Source organism: Callorhinus ursinus, unplaced genomic scaffold (genome assembly GCF_003265705.2).
Source record: "Callorhinus ursinus isolate GAN/ISIS: 27379988/994484 unplaced genomic scaffold, GSC_fseal_2.0 scaffold44, whole genome shotgun sequence".
NCBI classification, from domain to species: domain Eukaryota; kingdom Metazoa; phylum Chordata; class Mammalia; order Carnivora; family Otariidae; genus Callorhinus; species Callorhinus ursinus.
Window position 1 is genome coordinate 8,763,555 of NW_027397106.1, and position 19,560 is coordinate 8,783,114.

Consider the following 19,560-nt stretch of genomic DNA (forward strand, 5'->3'; position numbering starts at 1 on the left):
GCCTGGTGACTTTGGTGGGTTGGTTGGCTGGAGCTGTGGCTGTTATGGCCTGGGGATGGGGGCCACCCTGGTGGAATGGCCAGAGATAAAGTGGGCATGAGTCAGGGCAGTCCTGGGGCTCTTGGCAGAGGGCAACCTGGCCAGACAGCTGAAGTGGGTGCAAACTGGAGGGTCCAGGGGCTCTCTGTGAAGAGGACACCCTGGTAAGACAACTGAAAATAGGTGCAAGCTGGGGTTTCCTGGGGCTCTCTGTACAGTGGGTGCCCCCACAGAACAGCTGAAGCTGAAGTTGGTGTAAGCCAGGGTGTTTTGGGATGCTGCATGGCAGGTGCTATGGCAGGGCAGCTAGAGCCAGGATGGGTGTGGGTCGGGGTGTCCTGGGGTACAGGGGCACTCCAGCAGTGTGGCTAAAGCATGGTTGTGGAGGGGAGGTCCCAGGGCACTCCACACAAAGGGAACCTTGGTAAATTGTCTGGAGCCAAAGTGAGAGCTGGGGGTGGCCTGGCAAGTCATCTAGAGTCAAAGTGGTGTGAACTGGGATTGTTCTGGGGTGCTTTGCACCTGTATCACCTTGGTGAGGTGGCTGGAGCTTAGTGAGTGCTGAGCAGGGGTGTCCTGGTGTGCTTCAAGCAGGGGGCCACTTTGGTGGGACAGCTGCGGCTGGTGTGGGCTTGGGGCTCACTGAGGTGGTAGGCTTGCTAGTGTGCCCAGACCCCGCTCCTGTCCACATTGTATTGTCAGGTGAAGGAGAAGGAATGTAACCCAGCTCCTGCAACCTGGAGAGTTTCAGCAGCTCTTCTGCCATTTGGCAGAATTCTAGGGCTGGATCCTTTATATTCTAGTTGTTTAAGCCATGGCTCTTTTTTCTGTTCCCTGGGGCATTTAAGGCTGGTGTGGGCTAGGGGTCCAGGCGTTGCTGAGGCTGGCTTTGACATTCTGACCCTGCTTTTGTCTTTGCTATCCAGGTAGAGGGTGAATGCAAACTATGGGGCTCACCAGCCCCTGTGACCTGGTGAGAGTTCCAGCAGCTCCCCTCCCATTTGACAGGGTTCTAGGGCTGGTTCCCCTATATTCTGGTTGCCTTTGTATTGTAAACAGTGGCCTTTTTCTACATTCAAGGGCAGATGAAATCTGCTTATGGTCCCTCTGAACTATCCCTCCTCACTGCAGTTTGCAATGGGTGTGGGGGTTTGTGTCTGTCTCTTTGTGGTCTTTTGTTGTGCAGAAGCTGTTCGGTCAGTCCTTAGTTCTTCAGGAGGAATTGATCTATAACTAGGTGTTGGTTTGGTGTGTCTGTGGAAGACATGAGTTCAGGGTCTTCCTACATTGCCATCTTGGACAGAAGCCAAAGTCCAATTAACACATATTTTGTATATTATATACTCTATTCTTATAATAAAGTAAGCCAGAGAAAATGTTAAAATCATAAGGAAGTGAAAATACATTTATAGTACTGTATTTATTAAAATTTTATCATAAAAAATCTGTGGAGGCACCTGGGTGGCTCAGTTGGTTTAGTGAACAGCTCTTGATTACGGCTCTGGTCATGATCTCAGAGTCCTGATATCAAGCCCTGTGTCAGGCTCTGTGCTCAGCGGGGAGTCTGCTTGTGCTCTCTCCGCTCCTCCCCCTGCTAGCATGAGCTCTCTCAAATAAAATCTTAAAAAAAAAAAATCTGTGTATAAGTGGACCTGTGACGTTCAAACAGGTGTTACTGTAGGGTCAACTCTATTTATGATCTCATCATTCCCTGCAAATGAGAGGAGGTACTTACCTTAAGAAATGAAATTCTGATCAGTCCTTTGCTGGACTTAAAAGGCTTGAAAGTAAGAATAACATTAGTACTGGCCCCAAGGGTATCACATAAGGATCAGAAAAGGCTTCTTGCCGTTGGTCCAGTTATGGATTATATTCGATTTAGAGTTTTCTTGGAAGCCTAATGAGACTTAAGCTGGCAAAAAATAAAACAAACAAACAAAAAAAAACCCCAAAAAACCACCCCTCCCCCAAAATCCCCAAAACAAAACAAAAGAGTTAAAATCTGGATATGTTGTCCAGGATAAAAAGGTTGATTTTTATGAGATTTTGCTTTACCTTCTTCTCCATAATTTCCCTTTTCTGTACTCAGCACCACAGCAGGTTCAAACAGAGCCTTTCTGGGATTATTGCTGGCTTGCCCTCTCTGGGTGGCTGTGTCCCCTGCAATCACGGTTTAGCATGCAGAAGCCAACTTTATGCAGTTGTAGAAAAGTGCCTCTCCCTCCTCACTGATGCAGCCTGACTCTGGCTCACCGGGTGTGGTGAGCAGAGGTGGGCTGGTTTTCAGCTCCCACCTGCTCTCCAGGCTTGCTGCCCTTGGCAGGGCTCAATCCCAACAACTGGTTTTTAGCAGCCCTGGCTGAAACCCCACACCGAGTTTTTCCCAGAAAAATCATGTTTCAAAGTAAGTATAGGCCATGAAAAATCTAATTTTAGAGATCATCTACACAAAAGCACACAATTTGTTATCTGAATGATACATAATTGATAAATAGCATATATATATGCGCTCTCCTTAAAAACATGAAGACAAATAGAGTACACCAGTGTTGTTTTGAAAAGTGAATTTATTAAAATGCTCATAATTATAAAAGAATATTAAAATGCACAGAAATTCACAAAACATTACAAACTTTACATCTTATGCCACAGTGTATGAAAGCATCGTGAATATTTCCATTCTATTTTAGTTAAGCTGCTCATACATTTTAACTTTTCAAACATCTTATAATATGCACAATGAGAAAATGGTACAAGAAGTGTTTCAATAGCAGAGCTCATTCTGCTCCCCATGGTGAACGAATGTTTTCTGAAATTCCAGATGCACGCACGGGTAATTAAAAGGGAAGGCATTTGGTGACAGTTTACAAGATGGCCTTGTTTAGTTTTCAAACAAAAATGATGGCATTCCCTTTCTATTGACACATCTGAAATATCTGAGGGATAGTTAAAGAAAAATCTCCTGAGTATTTTGGTCTAATGCTTCAATCTGCTAAAATTCACAGGCATTACAAAAGGATATAAAACTCAAAGTTCTCTAGTGGTTAACACCGGGCAGGCGGAGGGCCAGATTCTCCTCTCATGGGGGCACCGCCACACCCACCCTTTTCCCTGGGGTGCTGCTTCTGCACATATCCCGATCCGGCCTGTGCCTGCCTGCACATGCAGCCCGGCGTTTTTCATCGCCGCCGCCAAGTCGGCACTGGAGTTACGTGAATGCTGTCTGTGTCACAGGGGGGCCTGGCTCCCCATTCCTTTGCTGTTTGGGGAATATTGGCAGTGTCATACATGTGATTTTCTGCTTTATAAATGTAGAGCTTTCCCCCCTCCTGGCCACAAAAGCACACTGTAAACTATGAAGATGATTTGTGAAAGATGATTTATGAAGATGTAAATGCACAATTCTTTTAAAGTTGTATATACGAGAAGATAAGGCAAGAACATTTCCTTTTCTGGGCTCCCATAAACAGTGAGTACTCGCCAAATCCAACATGAGGAGATAGTCCTAGGCTTCAGAGAAGAGCAGAGGTGAGAGGAAAGGAAGTGACACCACTGCTAGGGGCAGTGTCACAGCTGAGCAGGGAAAGGACCAGACGCACGCGGTCTGTGCTGTGCAGACTGAGCAGCTGCAAGAAACTCCTTTCTTACTCCCTGTGCAGTCAGAGCTCATGTGGCTTGTTGGGAGCACTCTGTTCCCACTGTTCGTGGGACCAAAACAGTTGGTGAAATGTTGTCCCTGATCCACTGGGACAATTCAGAAGTCCAGAATACTGCTTTGATGGATCCTATGTAAATACTATTTTCGTTGTTTTTTAAACATTCACGGCATGCATGCAGAACTGTGACCTTGAGTTAAGCTGCTCTCTTACAACAAGCCTCTGAATCTGCTCATGAAACAGCTTTCCTTTCCCTTTGCTGCTGGGATTATGAGTGGCTTGGCTTCTATGATACCTGGGCATTTAGCAGCATGGCCGTGGGTGGTGGCCCACCTAGCAAGAACCCAGTGCCAGACCCCCTGTCCTGCACCTAGCGCTGCCCTGGTACCAGTCAAGGGTGAGTGGTGAGAGCCCACCAGAGGGTCTTGTGCCTGAAAGGCAGTAAAGCACAGCAAAGACTGCAGAGCGGAACAAACTGAAGGCAAGATATGCGTGGCACAGGCGTTCAGCAGGAAGTTATGTCCCGCCAACCATGGCTTTAGGGAGGCTGGAAGCTCAAACCAAAACCAGCCTCTTTTCTGAATTGGGAGTGATCTGGGTCTGCTCCTGTCTCCCTCCACTTCCCCCACCACTACTCCCACCCACCCTTTGGTGCATGCAAGTTACAAAGTTACTGGGCTGGGAACAGGGAATGGAGGATGTAGGGAACCACCTTGACCATGGCAGATGCTTTGGTATGTTGATCACTGGGATATGCACGACCCCTGCTGGAAAGGCACCCCCCACACAGCCTCACAATGAGAGCACTTGCTGTTCTCTTAAGCGCACACAGCACCGTCCTGCCACGCTGGCTAGACAGTGAGCCATTCCCAGTGGTGCTTGTGGGCTCTAATGCTCTCCCTCCTGGATCTGAGGAATCACGGACAACTGGTGGGAAATGGATGGACTTATCTTTCCAGACCATTACACTGATACAAATGTAACTTTAATCCCTTGATTTCATTTTTTTCCCAAGAAACTACTTATCTTTAGAAGAAGTAAATTATCCTGATCAATTGGAGTTACGATTCTATTTGAATCTGTAACTTTCCCTGCTTTTGTCATCTTACTCCCTTGAGATTTGCAAAGCAGTCAACACTGATTAGGCACAGAAGATTGTAGGAGTGCTCCTGGAAGATAAAAGGTGTCACTGTGGATTAGTACAAATACACTTCAGGACCTTGCTATCTTTATTCCAATCCATTAAGAGTATTTCTTTGAGATCGAAAAGACAGGCCAAAATGAAGACTGAAACTATTTCCTCTTATTGAGGTTTCATTTTCTGTAGGGATGTGCTAATACACCTGAATATTGTGAATTCTTGGGTCTATCTGCCACTGAATATACCAATCAAACCGAATTCTGAGTTAGCTATTTTTAATCACACAAAAGCTAGCATGTCTAGTCTTTAGCGACAGTATGTAAGGGAAAGCTAACTCTGGGACTGATCTGGAGAAGTGAAGAAATGAAACACTGCCTAAAAGGGGAGCATGTGCTTGAGAACAGAAAGGAATGAAAATAAACGGAGGGACAAAAATCCATTCTGCTTTGGAAGGGGTGGTTTTTAAGCACACTACAAGACACTTTCTGTGTTACAGAAATTCCAATTTATCAAAAAAAGGTAATATTTCTGGTTTTCCAGATGATTAGCTTTATGCACTTCTTGATCTAAGTTTTATATTTCCCAGGTCCTGCATGGCTGGCTGAAACGGAAAAATCATCTCTATGAAAATGGCAATAGCGAAGGCTCCCATTTGCCAAAGTGTTTTAATTTAAACATTCTCATTAGTGATTCATAATGTATTTTGACAGAGTTAAATTCTGTAAAGTGCTTCTCAGAACATAATGCTCTTATTCTGATTTTGGTCGTAAATTATTATCTACCACTTCCACCATCCTTTTAGCTATGACCCCCATATTTTTTGTCATATCTTTGAGGTGATTCTCACGAAGAAGCTTTTGGGTTAAGTATTTTTCTCTCCTGATCTTGCTCTTCGTGGTTTTTGATACATCTGGGATGGCATAGGATACAAAAAATTTCACAGAGTAGATGAGATGCTGTGGGAGAGAAGAAGAAAGATGTCAATCACAAAGAAATGGAGAGGAACACAGAGTTGCTTTCATTGTTTTTTTTTTTTTTTTTTTGCTAGTCATCCTAGCAATAGATCTGGACAAGGCAGTGGGCATTCTACATATACAACCAGTCTCTCCTACATCATGTGGGTCTGCCAAGGAGCTACATTTTGTTACTTTGAAAATTTCAAGAATACTATTTGATATGTAGAAAAGAATGTATCTAATATCTATTAACACTCACCCTAACAATGCTGTAGTATTTTTGTGTGTATGTTCCTTTCCTATCTCATTTCCAGGCCTCTTCCCCCAAAGGTTAGCACTATATCCTATCTGTGTGAGTCTATCTGTATCATTTTATTTTTAGAAAACAAGTTTAACAAGATATGTATATAGTCCCAAATAATATATTGTTTAGGCTCGCTTGATTTGAGCTTTATAAAAAAGTATGATACTGTATATGGTCTTTCAAAAATTACTTTAAAAAAAGACTTATTTACTAGAGAGAGAATCTCAAGCAGACTCTGCGCTGAGCATGGAGCCCAACGTGGGGCTCGATCCCATGACCGTGAGAGATCATGAGCTGAGTTGGATGCTCAACCGACTGTGCCACCCAGGTGCCCCTGAAAATTACTTTTTTCATTCAAAACTAGTTTCTAATCCACCAATGTTATTGTGCATAACTGTAGTCCGTTCATTATCAATTCCGTCTGCATACACTGTAATTTATCCATTTCCCCATCAAAATGTACTGGGCTTGTTTCTGGTGTTTGTATTAGGAGCAATGATGTTGAGAGTGTTTTTGCACTTGGATTCTGGAGGACATTTGTGAGAGTTTCTCAAGGGGATGACCCAGAAGTGGAACTGCCAAGACTCTGTTAAATGAATATTCAAATTTCCAAGATGGTGCCAAAGTATTTTCCAAAGTAGTTAAACCAGCTTCCACGCCCACCAGCAGCATGTGATGGTTTCAGAGCCTCTGCGTTCTTGCCAGCACTTGTGGTCATCAATTCTTTTTTTTTCCACCAACATGGTGATTATGAAATGGATTTTCATTTTGGTCTTACATTTCTGATGACTAACGATGCTGAACACATTTTTATTCATTATTCAAAAGTCTCTGACCTACCGAGGAGATAGGTAATATACAATAAACATCGTTAAAAACCAATAAACTGTACACAGTGTTCATGTGATAAGAGCATGGAGAAAGCAGTAAAGCAGAGCAGGAGTTTCTGTGTTAGGTGGGAGGCCAATTTCAGGTAGATTTTGTACAGATTAGCCTGGGTATGCCTCACTGAGCCAAGGCTTTATGCAGGTGAGGGAACTAGCTGTGCAGAAATCAGGAGGAAAGGCATACGAGGCAGAGGGAACAGCCAGTACAGAGGCTCAGTGGCAGAAGCCTGCCGGCTGTACATCAGGAGCGACAGAGCTGAAGGGACATGAGGAGGAGGAGAGCAAGGACAAGAGAGAGGTAACAGAGCATGGCCAGAGCGCGTCGGACCTTGCCCGGCTCTGAGTGACATGTGAAGACAACTGGGAGCCCAGTCAGGAGCCTGTGGCCCTAACTCAGGCAAGAAATGATGGTGACTCCAACTCAATTCTAGCAACAGAGCTCGTAAGAAGGGTCAGATCTGCAATGTACTGTCAAAGGAAAAGCCAACAGCACTGCATGTGGGGTAAGTGTGTGTGGGGGGTGCTCCAAGAACTTTGCCCTTAACAACCGGTGAGGTAGATGCCAACTGCCATGACTGAGAGGGGGCAGACCCACTGTGGGTGCAGCATTTAGGGCGGCACAGAGAGAACATTCCAAGTGGACTGAAGAAAATATGGGCCTTTGGGGCAGTAGATTTATCTGTTAGCTATCCAAGCAGAAAGGTCAAGTAGGCAGTTGGATTCACCGTGGGTTGAGTTCAGGAGAGCGGTGTTCTAGAGGTAAATATATTGTGAATCACTGGCATACAGATGGCATTTAAAGCCAATGGACCGCGTGAGATCACCAAAGCTGTGACGGACGTACAAGAAAAGGGGGAAAATTTTTTTTTTTCCCCCTGGGAGCCAAGTGAGGAGGAACTCCTAGACGGAGAGAGCGATGAGCTGTGTCAAATGCTTCTGGTAAGTTAGGTAATGTGAGGGTGGAGAATATTTGAGATGAGAGAGAGAGTGGGTCTGAATGATGGAAATTATAAAGAGGCAGAAGTTGATGATGCAGGAAAGAGAGGTTTGTTTTTCCCCATCTATATTTATAGATGTGGACCTTGTTATGCCACCCTTGCATTTCTGGGATAAACCAATGTGGTCTGATGTCATCTTTAAAAAAATATATTGCTAGATTCAATCGGCACATTTTAGAAAGATCCCTACATCAATGTAACGAAGGAGACTGGCTTATAATCTTCCTCTTTCTATTCCTGTGTGATTTTAGGATCTAAAAAGGAGTTGGAGAGCGTTTCCTTTTTCTGATCTCTGGAGGTAACTAAAATGATCTGTTCTAGAAAGTATGGCATCACTCTCCTACAAAACCATATGGGCTGGCATTTTCTTTATGGAAAGATTTTTCAATTACTCAAAATTTTGCTATAATTCTAGTTTTAGAGTTCCCTTCTTTAGCATTTTGTAAGCTATTTGACTACTCTCTTCCGGCTTCCATGCTGCTGTTAAAAGTCTACTCTCACTTCAGTTTTAATTTTCTTTATCAGTCATCTGTCCTTTTTCTCTGGTTGCTTTTAAGATCTTATCTTTGATGAGCTGCACTTTTGTCACAACCTATGTAAGCATGGATTTCTTTGTTCTGCCTGATGTTTGCTGTGCTTTCTGCTCTGTGAACAGAGCCCTTTCATTTCTTTGGGAAGAATTTTAGCCATTAACTCTTCAAATATTGCCTCTCCTCTGGTATCCTTTTTTTCCTTCTGTGAATTTTTTGACTTTTTTGTATTTTCCACTTTCTTCTCTCCCTGTGATGTGCTGGGAGTAATTTTTTTCAGACCTATCTCCCAATTCATTCATTCTTGCTTCAAACTTCTGTTTAATCCGTATGTTTTTTCATTTCAACTATGTATTTTTCAAAATTACCTTGTAATTTTTTAGTTGTTTGTTCATTTGTGAATCGCTCATTTTTGTTTAAACATTTTCATACACATTGAATTTATATTCCTAATATGATAATGCATACTCTTGAAGTTACTGAAGGTCCAAATTATTATTTTTTCCCCCTGAATCTCACCTGTGGTTTTTCTTATTTCCCCTTGTTATTGTTGATCTTTGGAAGCTCATATCTGATTATTTCAATCTGAGAAAAAAATGTGGTCTAAACTGAGGACACCTTTTCTCCAGGGAATATATGCATTTCCTTCTGCTCTGAGACAAATTTAGCTCTTTTGGGGGCCCCTGGCTGAATCCAAGAGTCTCAAGCTCAGCTGGTCCACCTCCCTGCTGACCCGCTGCTTGGCGCCCTTGAGCCTTTAGAGGGAGGTGCTGAAGAGCGCACCCATCCTCAGAGTGCCCCTGCGCTTCAGGGGGTGCTTACTGCTCTAGTTTAGCCATCACCTTTCTGCCCCCTCTTTGCAGATTCTCCTCCCTTCCAGTGAGCTCAAAAATGAAAAGGAAATTTTATTTTAAGCTGATTCTGAATGTTGTGTAGTGAAATGGCCCCTCAGAGTATTTGGTCAGCTACGATATCAGAAGCAGAAGTCGAAATACTTAGTGACCTTCGGTAAGCCCTTTCACAGTCTAGCATGCAGCCCGGCACCCCAAATTTTTCAAAAAGGCACTCAGTACCACAGTGAGAGGCACTGAATCGTCCCCAGCACACAACACGCTTTCACCTTTTCAAGCAGATAACCCATTTCATTAATGAGAGCATTATGGGTATTCCAATGTTAAATGTGATTAACAGATGTCCTAAAATAATTACTAGCAAGAGAAAAGAATGTATTTTAAGTCAGAGCTGGCAACACTTATTGTTAATAAAAGGTCTGCAAATCTACTGCCTTATGAATTCTTTCACAGTATACTCCTACCTCCATGACAATGATGAAAGCCAGCTTGGCTGCGATCACGTGCCAGTAGTAGATGTTGTGTTTATACTGTTGTTCGTGTCCAGGTGGGTTCCGGAAATCACGGTACCTGGAAACAAACCAGAGGGGTATCAGGAGATTCTTTCTGATTAAGTACTGTAAGCAAGGGCCCCTTTCAAAAGACGTCATAATTAATGCAATGCTTTTTAAAACCGGACATCCTGTTAAGTTTTCTCCAAGAGTTTAATTTGGCTACAAAATCCTGAAATAATGACTCCAGTAATACTTGACTGAACATAAAATAGGAAGATGATGGTAATGACATATTCCATATGTGTAAACACAAAAGTATTAAAAAAAATTTTTTGTCAGAGTTTTATTCCTGCTTTCTCAAAAGAGTATAGTATAACACTAAAACGTTGTAGCATATTTTCAGAAACAGGCTTATAAATTTATTTATATAGTGGTATCCTCAGGCTTCACTCAAGTTATGGGCTATCTCTCCCTGTAGAGAGTAATGCCCATCTGCTTGTTATAATATAATCAGAGTCCTGATTTCCTTATTAGATATCATGTGCTACTGCTGTTAGTATGTATCGCCCTCAGGTAGTAACCTATCAGGCCTGGAAGAGTTTAACTACTCTTTAGAATTATGGCAAGTAAGAGAAGACTCAATGTGGGATTCCAAAGAGGCTCTAGAAACATTTATTTGGGGCTTATTTCTGGTTTCTTGATTGTGTTGCTGAGAATCTGAACCAGAGAAGGGTTTGAGGAGTTGAACTAAATGAGATTTAAATCCTCCTTTAGGGTTAAGACTCTGATTAAAAAAAACAAACTATGACCTATAGTCAACAAACTTTATCAAGTAGTGATTTACTTGATGTTTACTGTCCACAGTTGAACTTACCAGCCATTACAATCAATGCAGAGAATCCTTAAGGAATGCTTTTGAGAATACTGCTAGGTGAGCCTGAGGTCTTTACATTTCTCATCTTTGTATTTCTTGGAGAGGGAGTGCTACTTTACTGTCACTCAGTACATCAGGTTGTGCTCGAATTAAAAGATTAGTCATTACAACTGAATTAACTTGTTTTTTTGGAACTCCTTGAGTTTCTTCATTTCTAAGATACAAACAAGACTTTTCTCCTGGATCAGTCTCCCTGCAATCATTTGAAACCCCCATCTTTAAATCATGCTTTATGGTTTGATTTGTAAATTCTGACCCCAGTCTGTATTAAGTTTGGCTAAAAAGAAACCTAGGGGAAGAAAAAATGTCTCCAGCAATTTTATTTAGAATTACATGACAATAAAAGTCCTTTAAAAGATGAAATGCATTTTCAAACATGTAAGCGGAACTTGCCTGCATGTGGTAGGGATAACAACCTTAGGGTCTGGATTTCCCTTGCTTTGATTTTTGAAGTCTGAGACCTTGAAAATGGAGAGAGTACTGTTGATGTATCCTTCCATGGTGTAATGGGTGTGGTTCCCATAGGGAGGGACGGAGAAGGACCAGTAATACACCAGGCGGGGGATCATGTCTGACGTGAAAGCAATGATCATGGCCTATATGGGGAGGAAAACAGGAAGGGGGCATTAATTTAAGCCTTTATAGCTATGGTTAACAAACACACCAGAATTATGTGTTCATCAGTTGATTTTTTTTTTAATGAAAGATTCAGAAACATTTAATCCTTTCTAACTGTCAAATAGATATAGATAGTGAATGTCCTAAAGTCTTTGAGCAGCTGCTTTAAAGAATAGTTACTTCCTCTTGATCTTCAGTTCACCTAAGGGCTGTCCAGAAGTCCATCTGCAGTTGAAAAGCAAAGGCTTGCAAGTTGCCTATTATGTTTCTTAGGTACAGTAAGAATAATTGTAGACCAGGGTATCCTGGATTAACTCAAGTTGCTTGCATATATTGTTATATAAATTAGATTTTCAAAAATTAGAATATTATACAACTCAATCAACCTTGTAAATCTACTTGATATAATTTATTGATTTGACAGAGAGCAAGAGAGGGAACACAAGCAGGGGCAGTGGGAGAGGGAGAAGCAAGTTTCCCGCGGAGCAGGGAGCCCCATGCGGGGCTCGATCCCAGAATCCTGGGATCATGACCTGAGCTGAAGGCAGATGCTTAATGACTGAGCCACCCAGGTGCCCTACTTGATATAATTTTAATCTTTCTTTTATGATTTAGAAGGCCCTTTTGCATAAGTAATATTAGGGTCAATATTATGAAAATAATTTGGCCTTTTATAATTCCTTTGTAGAGTTTCCAATAGATATAAAACTGATTTTGAAATACTTGCCTCTTAAAAATAGAATATAAATAGCATAAAATAGATTTTCCTTAGTCTAATAGTAGCCTTCAAATTCATACTTCTTTTCCCTAGAGTATCCTGACTTACTTATACATGTCAACTCATAGTCTGTCTGACTTTAAGCTCTCAGTATATACTTGCATATGTTCCTTCATTAGAAAGCAAGAATTTATTAATTTTAAAATGTAGGCAGCAAGAAACTATATGGGGGTTGCTGCATTCACACAGTCAAGTGTATGCCTATTTTGTTAGATCTAGTGTCTAAGCCTCTAAACTTCAAAAAGACTAACTGAACAAAGTTCTGAACATTATACATGATCAAATAACAGATTTTAGTGTGATCCCAGATTAAAGGGATAAATTGAGATTAACTTTTAACCTGGGTCTGTGTCAGACCTCTATCAGTACATAAAGCTATTATGAATTACATGAATTTTCTCTAAAATTCTTTAATTTGGGTTTTAAACTCCCCAATATATGAAATTGGTTTGAAAGAGGGAGAAAGTAAGGAATATACTTTCACCCAAATTCTCTGCGAATAAACAAAGCTAAATGATTCATTTATTGAAGCAGAAAGGCATGTTTTTGGCACAACATGATTTTTAATAGTATTCATCTGAACATATGGTTTAGATGCAGTGTGACCATAAGCCAACAAACAAGATCTCAGGCAGAGCAAGAAAAACAACTAAGGGGGCTTTTCTACTGCAAAATTACTCCCCTTAGTAGAACCAGCTTTGTCATTTCCTCTGAAGTGAGTGTGTGTGTGTGTGTGTGTGTGTGTGTGTGTTTGCCTGTTGGTGGGGGGGGATATAAGACAAGAATATTTTACTTTTCCCAGATTTCAGTAGTTTAACATTTCCTGTTATTTAACTATGGCTTTTTACAGAATCACCTGCAGATGTGCTCCAGGAAGCTATAAAAATTCCAACAAGGAAGAGAATTCTCTTGTCTTCTGACAAGATATTTATTCCTCCCGAATTGAGCTGCTTTGAGATGCACTGCAAGAGTGCAAGTAAATGCGGTGTGCTTTGCTTCCTATGCTGTTCTGAACACAATTTTCAATTTATATCAAATTAAAATCAGTCTTCAACGGCAGATACTGTGGCCTGAGACAACCATGTCAACTCAGCTCATGTATTGCACCAGCAGCTTTAAGATGAATGATTTCATACCAAACTCTTGCTTGATGTCCATTTTCATCCCTGGTGGCTATTCTTTTCTTCCCATAGTTGAAAGTTCTCCTATTATGGAAGGTTAGCCCTTTTTGTGCCCAGTAGATGGTAGAGGCATATATTAGGTATGTGAGGGAATGATATACACGTTTCATTCTTACAGACATGTACACAAACATGCACAGGATCTGCAGCTTGGAAGCTGTATTAAATCCTAATAATATGGAAAAAAAGATTGTCCGTAGTTCAATCAATGATCTAAAAAGTAGTTTTCCTAGGGTATAATAAAACGACGCCTAAGTTAGAAGAAAAAACTACTGGATAAGAACCAGTAGCACCAGTTAGTTAGCAGGCATGCATGTGCCTGTGTACACACCCACACCCCCCAGAGTAGCCTTAGAGACGTGGCCAATACCCCCTTTGTGCCAATGGAGTGGAGCCATGCAGGGGATAGTAGAAGGTGCCTACCACATTCAAACCAGAGTGCTGAGGAATGGGGAGTAGGAGTCCTCTGAATTTTCTGGTTAGCTGAAGGTCAAACAAAAACCCTTTTAGTTTCAAACCTTGTTGCTCAAATGTTCCTAAAGCACACAAGTCCACGTTCCTGCCTTGCTTGGGGTTGTACAGCATATTGAATGTGACAGATTCATTCTTTTATGATTGCAGAACCTGAAAGGCCTCACTGTCCTATTTCTGCACGTCAGTCTTCATTCCGTAGCACAGGGGATGTTGAAGGTGTGGGCTACTTGGGTGAATGGAAAATGATATAAGCTAGCAGTTGTCCTTTGTGTGCAATTTGCAACTTTCTCCAAAAAGTAGGGATAGCATACAATTCAGATAAATTAAGGGTTCTTGGTCTGACAGTTGGGTTCCAGATAATTGGCTTTATTGTGTAAAACTGTAACCACGGCTCAGTGACACATCATAAAATTCTTGTGCCTTTAGTTTAGATACCTGTCAAAGTCTGATGGGTGATGAAGATAACACAGCAGCAGCTAACAGTGCATGAGGACCAGGCTCTGTGCATTCCATGTATTAACTCCCTGAAGTCCCTGGCTACCCTTTATGGTATGTAATATTCTTAAAATATACGGTAAGGAACTATTCAATTTACAAATGATAAACTGAAGCTCTGAAGTGTTAAGGCCTGGCCCAAGGTCATGTAGCTTGGAAGCTGCAGCACTGAGAGCTGGACCTTGGGTCTGACCTGTGTCTGCAGTGCCGAGCCGGACGAGGAGCCTGACCAGGAGCCTGACCCACAGGCACTGCTGAATTCTCTTCTGTTTCCACAAGTGCTCATGGAAAAAGGCTGCGGATTCAGGGAAAGTGTAGCTTGACAAAGAAATTAAAACTGGGATATCATCGTGTTGAGGATTGTGACCTGAGAGTAAAATGGGCAGTGAAATAAGCGAGGAAACAGCCCTAGTTGTAAGGATATTTCTAGGGAAGGTGGTCATTCCCCTACTGGGCTGGTATGGAACTTATTCTCCCTGAGAGCTCCTTGTTGGCCTGTGTTTATAAAGAGGGAGAGGGAGGGAGAGAGGGGGAGGGAGGAAGGGGGAGGTAACTGTTCAGATTGGTCCAAAGTCTATACAGGTTGCAAAGGACTGTGTTCTGTTCCCTCAAGCTGGTACACATGCAGGGTCTGAGGCTGCTTAGCTAATGACCAGTGAGTGGCTAGCAAAGGCCAAGGGGTGGGGTGGAGAAGAGAGATGGAACCCACCCTAAAGCCCCCCTCCTTGAAGAACCTCTGCCCTAGGAGACAAGGAAGGTAACACATGAATGGAACGCAAAGTGCTTATATGTACTTCATCATCAAATAGTTCATATTTTAAGTTGATAGTTTGGAATATATGGTAAAATATGGTAGAATGATAGTTCTTATTTTAGGGTCCTCCAAATATAAGTGGACAGATTTCTATCTCTGTTATAAAAGCACTACTGGATAACTCCTTTTATAGTCCTGTGAGGATTAAGAGAGTTGGTACTTACTGTTATTACTATTACCATGTTTCTATTGAATAAGAACTTTAGCAGATGAATAATAGTATAATGGTCACTATTAGCAACTGCTCCCATAAGAGGTCTTGACTTTGTAAGTTGTGAATAATAATATAAACACTTAAGAACATTAAAAAAATAACAATCACAGTTACAACTGTTTTTATATGAAAAATAGTATTGGCATCTCCCTCCCATTTAAAAAAAAAATAGCTAACATTTGATTCTTTAGGTAGCAAAACTAATGCATTTTTGGGTTTTTCAAGGTCTTTCCCCTGTGAAGCCTAGGTTTACTCACATTGGTCACCACAGCCAGAATTGCTATTCCTTGCATGATGGGCTGCCATGCTCCGATGTCTTGGGCTTTTTCTGGAACCATGCGTCTATACTGGGTAGTCATTTTCCATGCGTCCACTCTTATTTCCAATATATTGTTCACCAGAGCCAACAGAGGGGCCAGTGGAAAAGAGGCCACAAATAAGGTGACGAACCCAAACTGAATAACTGTCAATGGAATGGACACGCATCATGGAGTGGTGGGTGGATGGAAGGACAACATATTTTCCTTTACTCTTATAAAGAAAAAGGCAAACAACAAACTAAATCCCAAAGAGAAAAGACACCCATGGCAGTAACAATGTTCAACAGTGAAAGAACCCAAACAGAAGACAAATGTGAAGTCTCTGGAAAGAAGACTAGTTATAGCTGGTTTCTTTCATATGTACACACTTAGTAGGAATAATATATTTAAAATCTTTAATCAACTAAAGTTATTTGCTGGCAGTAAAGTTGGGGCACTTTGTATTATTCATTCTCTGTTGAAATAATAGAATGTTGGAAGATGATTCGTGATTTAGGGTTAAAAAAAAAAAGAACAGGAATATTGTGGAAGCATCTAACAAGTTAAAAAGAAATAAGAAATGGACTTTTGGGAAGGCTATATTTAGAGAATGTTAGAGGAAATATGCTGGAAACAGGCAAATGAGCAAGCTCCCCTGAGTCTGCAAATGCAATGCAGTGCATTCAGAGAATCTGAATCACAGAAATGTATGTGATGAAAGTGGCCTAATAAGGCAAAATATACTTCTTTAGGAATTTTTATCTTGAAGTTGTTGCAGTCTATGTGGTCACAGTAAGTAAAAATTCAAGTGATGGCTTATAAGTTCTTTTCTTCCTCATCTGTAATTTATATGGCATCACTATAGATGGGACATCAGAGATTTGGGGCAAGCTGTACCATAGTGGGGGTAAAGGTTAGAAATGAGATGGCCAGAGATCTGAAAGAAACCTTTCAAGTAAATTAGTACTGATAGGGAACTAAGGCTGTGAATAAAAGGAAGCTTTACAGCCCCTTTATGCCTATAGCTCAGAAAAGGGGCAGGGACCAATCTGGCCAGGAAGGGCAAGACTATGGAGGGGTATGTAGGTAGAAGGAATTGCATGCGCTTCTGGTCTGAGAGGCCAGGGTGTGTTGTAGAAGAAGAGAGAGGGCTGGAAAGATCTGGCAGGTCCACAGGCCAGGCAGGAGCCATCGTCTTCAGGGAAGACAGGCAAGGACCAGAGCTGGTGATGTCATAGACACTGACACCAGTGCTTGGTGCTATGCTGCTGACTATGGGTATGCACCACCTACCCCTACAGGAACTCATCCGCCTGCAGGGGCCAGGCAAGAACAGAAATGTGTGGAGGGGGTGCAGTCAACTGTGGTATACTGGCAAGTGCGTAGCCTAATGAAAGGGACTACTCACAGTTGCCACATTGGAATGAGGGTCCAGTGTTGCCAGATCTCCTCGTTATTCAAGAGAAGCCAGAAATTAGGACTATACTGGCAATTAACCCAGTTAAATATCCCAAACAGAAAAGATGCCATTTAAAATAACAATAAAAGTTCAGACTATTTAGGAATAAATTAGTGAGAAATGTTAACACTGATATGATAACGGACTTAAAAAATAAAAACAAATAATGAAAAATGAATGGGTGGTAGGATGTACCATACTCTTAATTGGGCTGACTCAATTTGGGGGACTTATCAATTTTTTTCTCCAAAACAGAATTTCGAATTCTAATGCAAATTTAGTTAATAATCCCCAATAGATTTTTTTTTAACGCTGAAAAGTGATGCTAAAGTTTTTCAAGAAATCTACACAACTACACAGGTAAAATAACAAAGATGGATGCTTGAACTGACAGTATGAGAGACATTCTGAAAAAGGCTAAGATGGGCCAGTTCTAAGAGAAGCTAATGTATATTATTACGCAATGGCAACTCAAAAAGTCTAGAGCTAGAGCATTCATTGTATGAATGGGATTTTACTATATTATAAAAAGAGATACTTAAAATCAGTGGATTCAGTATTAGAGCAATTAGCACATCACTGGAAAGACCGGTATGGAGTCCTCACTTCTGACACCAAAATAAATTACAGATGGATCAATTGTAGAAATAATGCACCAGAAAAACCAACATGGTATACAATCTGTTTTGATGTTCAAGGGAGAAGAACTTTCTAAACTTTTGAAATGAAGAACAATAACAAAAAAGACCTATGGATTCTGCAAGGCAAGAAACACACACTGTAAAAACACAAATAATCCTTGCCTAAAATGTTTTCATGACCCTGTATTGCTAACACTCTGCTTTCTTCACTTCACAGTCAAGTTTTTGAAGAAGTAGCTAAACTATTTTTCAACCACTCCTTCCTTCCTCCGAGCCCCACCTCCTGCCTCAGCCTTCAAGGTGCTCACTTTGTGGTGACTGCCTATTCCTAAACCAGCATACATTTTCGGTCCTTATTTGCTGGATTACTAGGCTGCTTTTGATATGGCCAAACGTTTCCCTCTCAATGGAATGCTTTTCCCCCTTGATTTTTGTTTTACTGAAATATTTTAAAAGGCCAAGGTAGGGTTGTGTATGTGTGTGTGTGTGTGTACACACCTGTGCATGTGCACACAAATCTTTTTAAATGCTTCCTAGCTATGGAGTGCGGCTTCTACCTTTCCTCACTGTCCAGCAATGAAGTGTGGGCTTGGGCTCTTGCTTCCTCACCCTGCCTGCATATTTTGCATCATGCTCCTTTTAGTCAGTGTTCAAATCCCTCTTAAGCAACGTTATCACCCTCTCAGATTCTATGTAGACACAACCCTCTGCTACATTTCTTCCAACTGTTCTGCTATTCTTCCTTCTCTTCATGGATCTCTTTCCCCATTTACCATTTTTTTTTTAAGATTTTATTTATTTGAGAGAGAGAGAATGAGAGACAGCATGAGAGAGAGGAGGGTCAGAGGGAGAAGCAGACTCCCCGCTCAGCAGGAACCCCATGCTGTCTTGGTCCCGGGACTCCAAGATCATGACCTGAGCCGAAGGCAGTCGCTTAACCAACTGAGCCACCCAGGTGCCCCCCCCATCCATTTACCCTTTAAATGCCCTTTCCTCAGGGCCTCATCAATTCTGTGCCTGGCATGCTGCATCACTCCCATGGCCTCACCTGCAACTCCTCTGAGCTCCTAGCTCCTGGTGGATCCAACTTTCTAATGGATGTTTCTATGGACAGGTCTCACAGACCCCCTCACGCTCAAAAATATCTAATGCCTAACCATTTTCTTGAAACCAGCTCTTCTCCTCATATTCAAGCTCCTGGGAATTATCTCAACAATTCTATTCCTCACCTGCTATACTAGTCCTCTCTTTAACACGTATCAAATCTGTCTCCCTGATCTCTATTCCTATGCCTGCTGCCTCTATTTAGGTGTGGGGATTACCAAGTAGTGTAGGTTACCTGGTGTAACCTCCCAAAATATCCTTTTCCTTCCAAATATCTTCCATTCTGCAGCAGAATGATCTGATCTTTTTCAACATAAACATTATATAATTCTCTTGCTTATAAATATTCCAGTGCATAAGGATAAGTTCATTAAGGTTAGGTTCTAGGGACTCCTGGGTGGCTCAGTCGGTTAAGCGTCTGCCTTCAGCTCAGGTCATGATCCCAGGGTCCTGGGAACAAGTCCTGCATCGCTCCCCCTGCTTGTGTGTGTGCACGCTCTCTCTCTCTGACACATAAATAAAATCTTAAAAAAAATAAGTTCTAATCCCCTGGCTAAGCACACAAGACCCGTTATGACATAGCCCTTGCTTACCTGATATTCCCACCTTTGGATCCTTTGTTCTCACCATACTTTGTTTACCTGCCACTCTTTGAACTGGCCAAGCTGTTACATGCCCTGGTACTTTTAAATG

The 19,560-nt window shown here is 41.7% G+C and overlaps 1 protein-coding gene and 1 long non-coding RNA gene across 6 annotated transcripts in view; one reads left to right on the forward strand and one right to left on the reverse strand.

Moving 5' to 3' along the window:
* LOC112832504 (uncharacterized) overlaps nt 1–19,560 on the forward strand; it is a 91,452-nt gene that overhangs the window by 49,321 nt on the left and 22,571 nt on the right. For 2 of the 3 annotated variants that reach the window (XR_003210403.2, XR_003210402.2), the window contains one exon: nt 14,268–14,390. The exons of the other annotated variant lie outside the window; for it this stretch is intronic. This is a non-coding gene — a long non-coding RNA (uncharacterized lncRNA). The remainder of the gene's footprint in view (nt 1–14,267; nt 14,391–19,560) is intronic. 3 annotated transcript variants of the gene reach the window in all.
* The window catches only part of ANO6 (anoctamin 6), a 185,659-nt gene continuing 168,687 nt past the window's right edge, over nt 2,589–19,560 (reverse strand). For all 3 annotated transcript variants that reach the window (XM_073882090.1, XM_025883240.2, XM_025883242.2), the window contains 4 exons: nt 15,622–15,827; nt 11,184–11,386; nt 9,827–9,932; nt 2,589–5,792 (listed from right to left, as the gene is read on the reverse strand). In XM_073882090.1, coding sequence (XP_073738191.1) covers nt 5,586–5,792; nt 9,827–9,932; nt 11,184–11,386; nt 15,622–15,827 — 722 coding nt within the window. In that variant the 3' untranslated portion in view covers nt 2,589–5,585. The remainder of the gene's footprint in view (nt 5,793–9,826; nt 9,933–11,183; nt 11,387–15,621; nt 15,828–19,560) is intronic.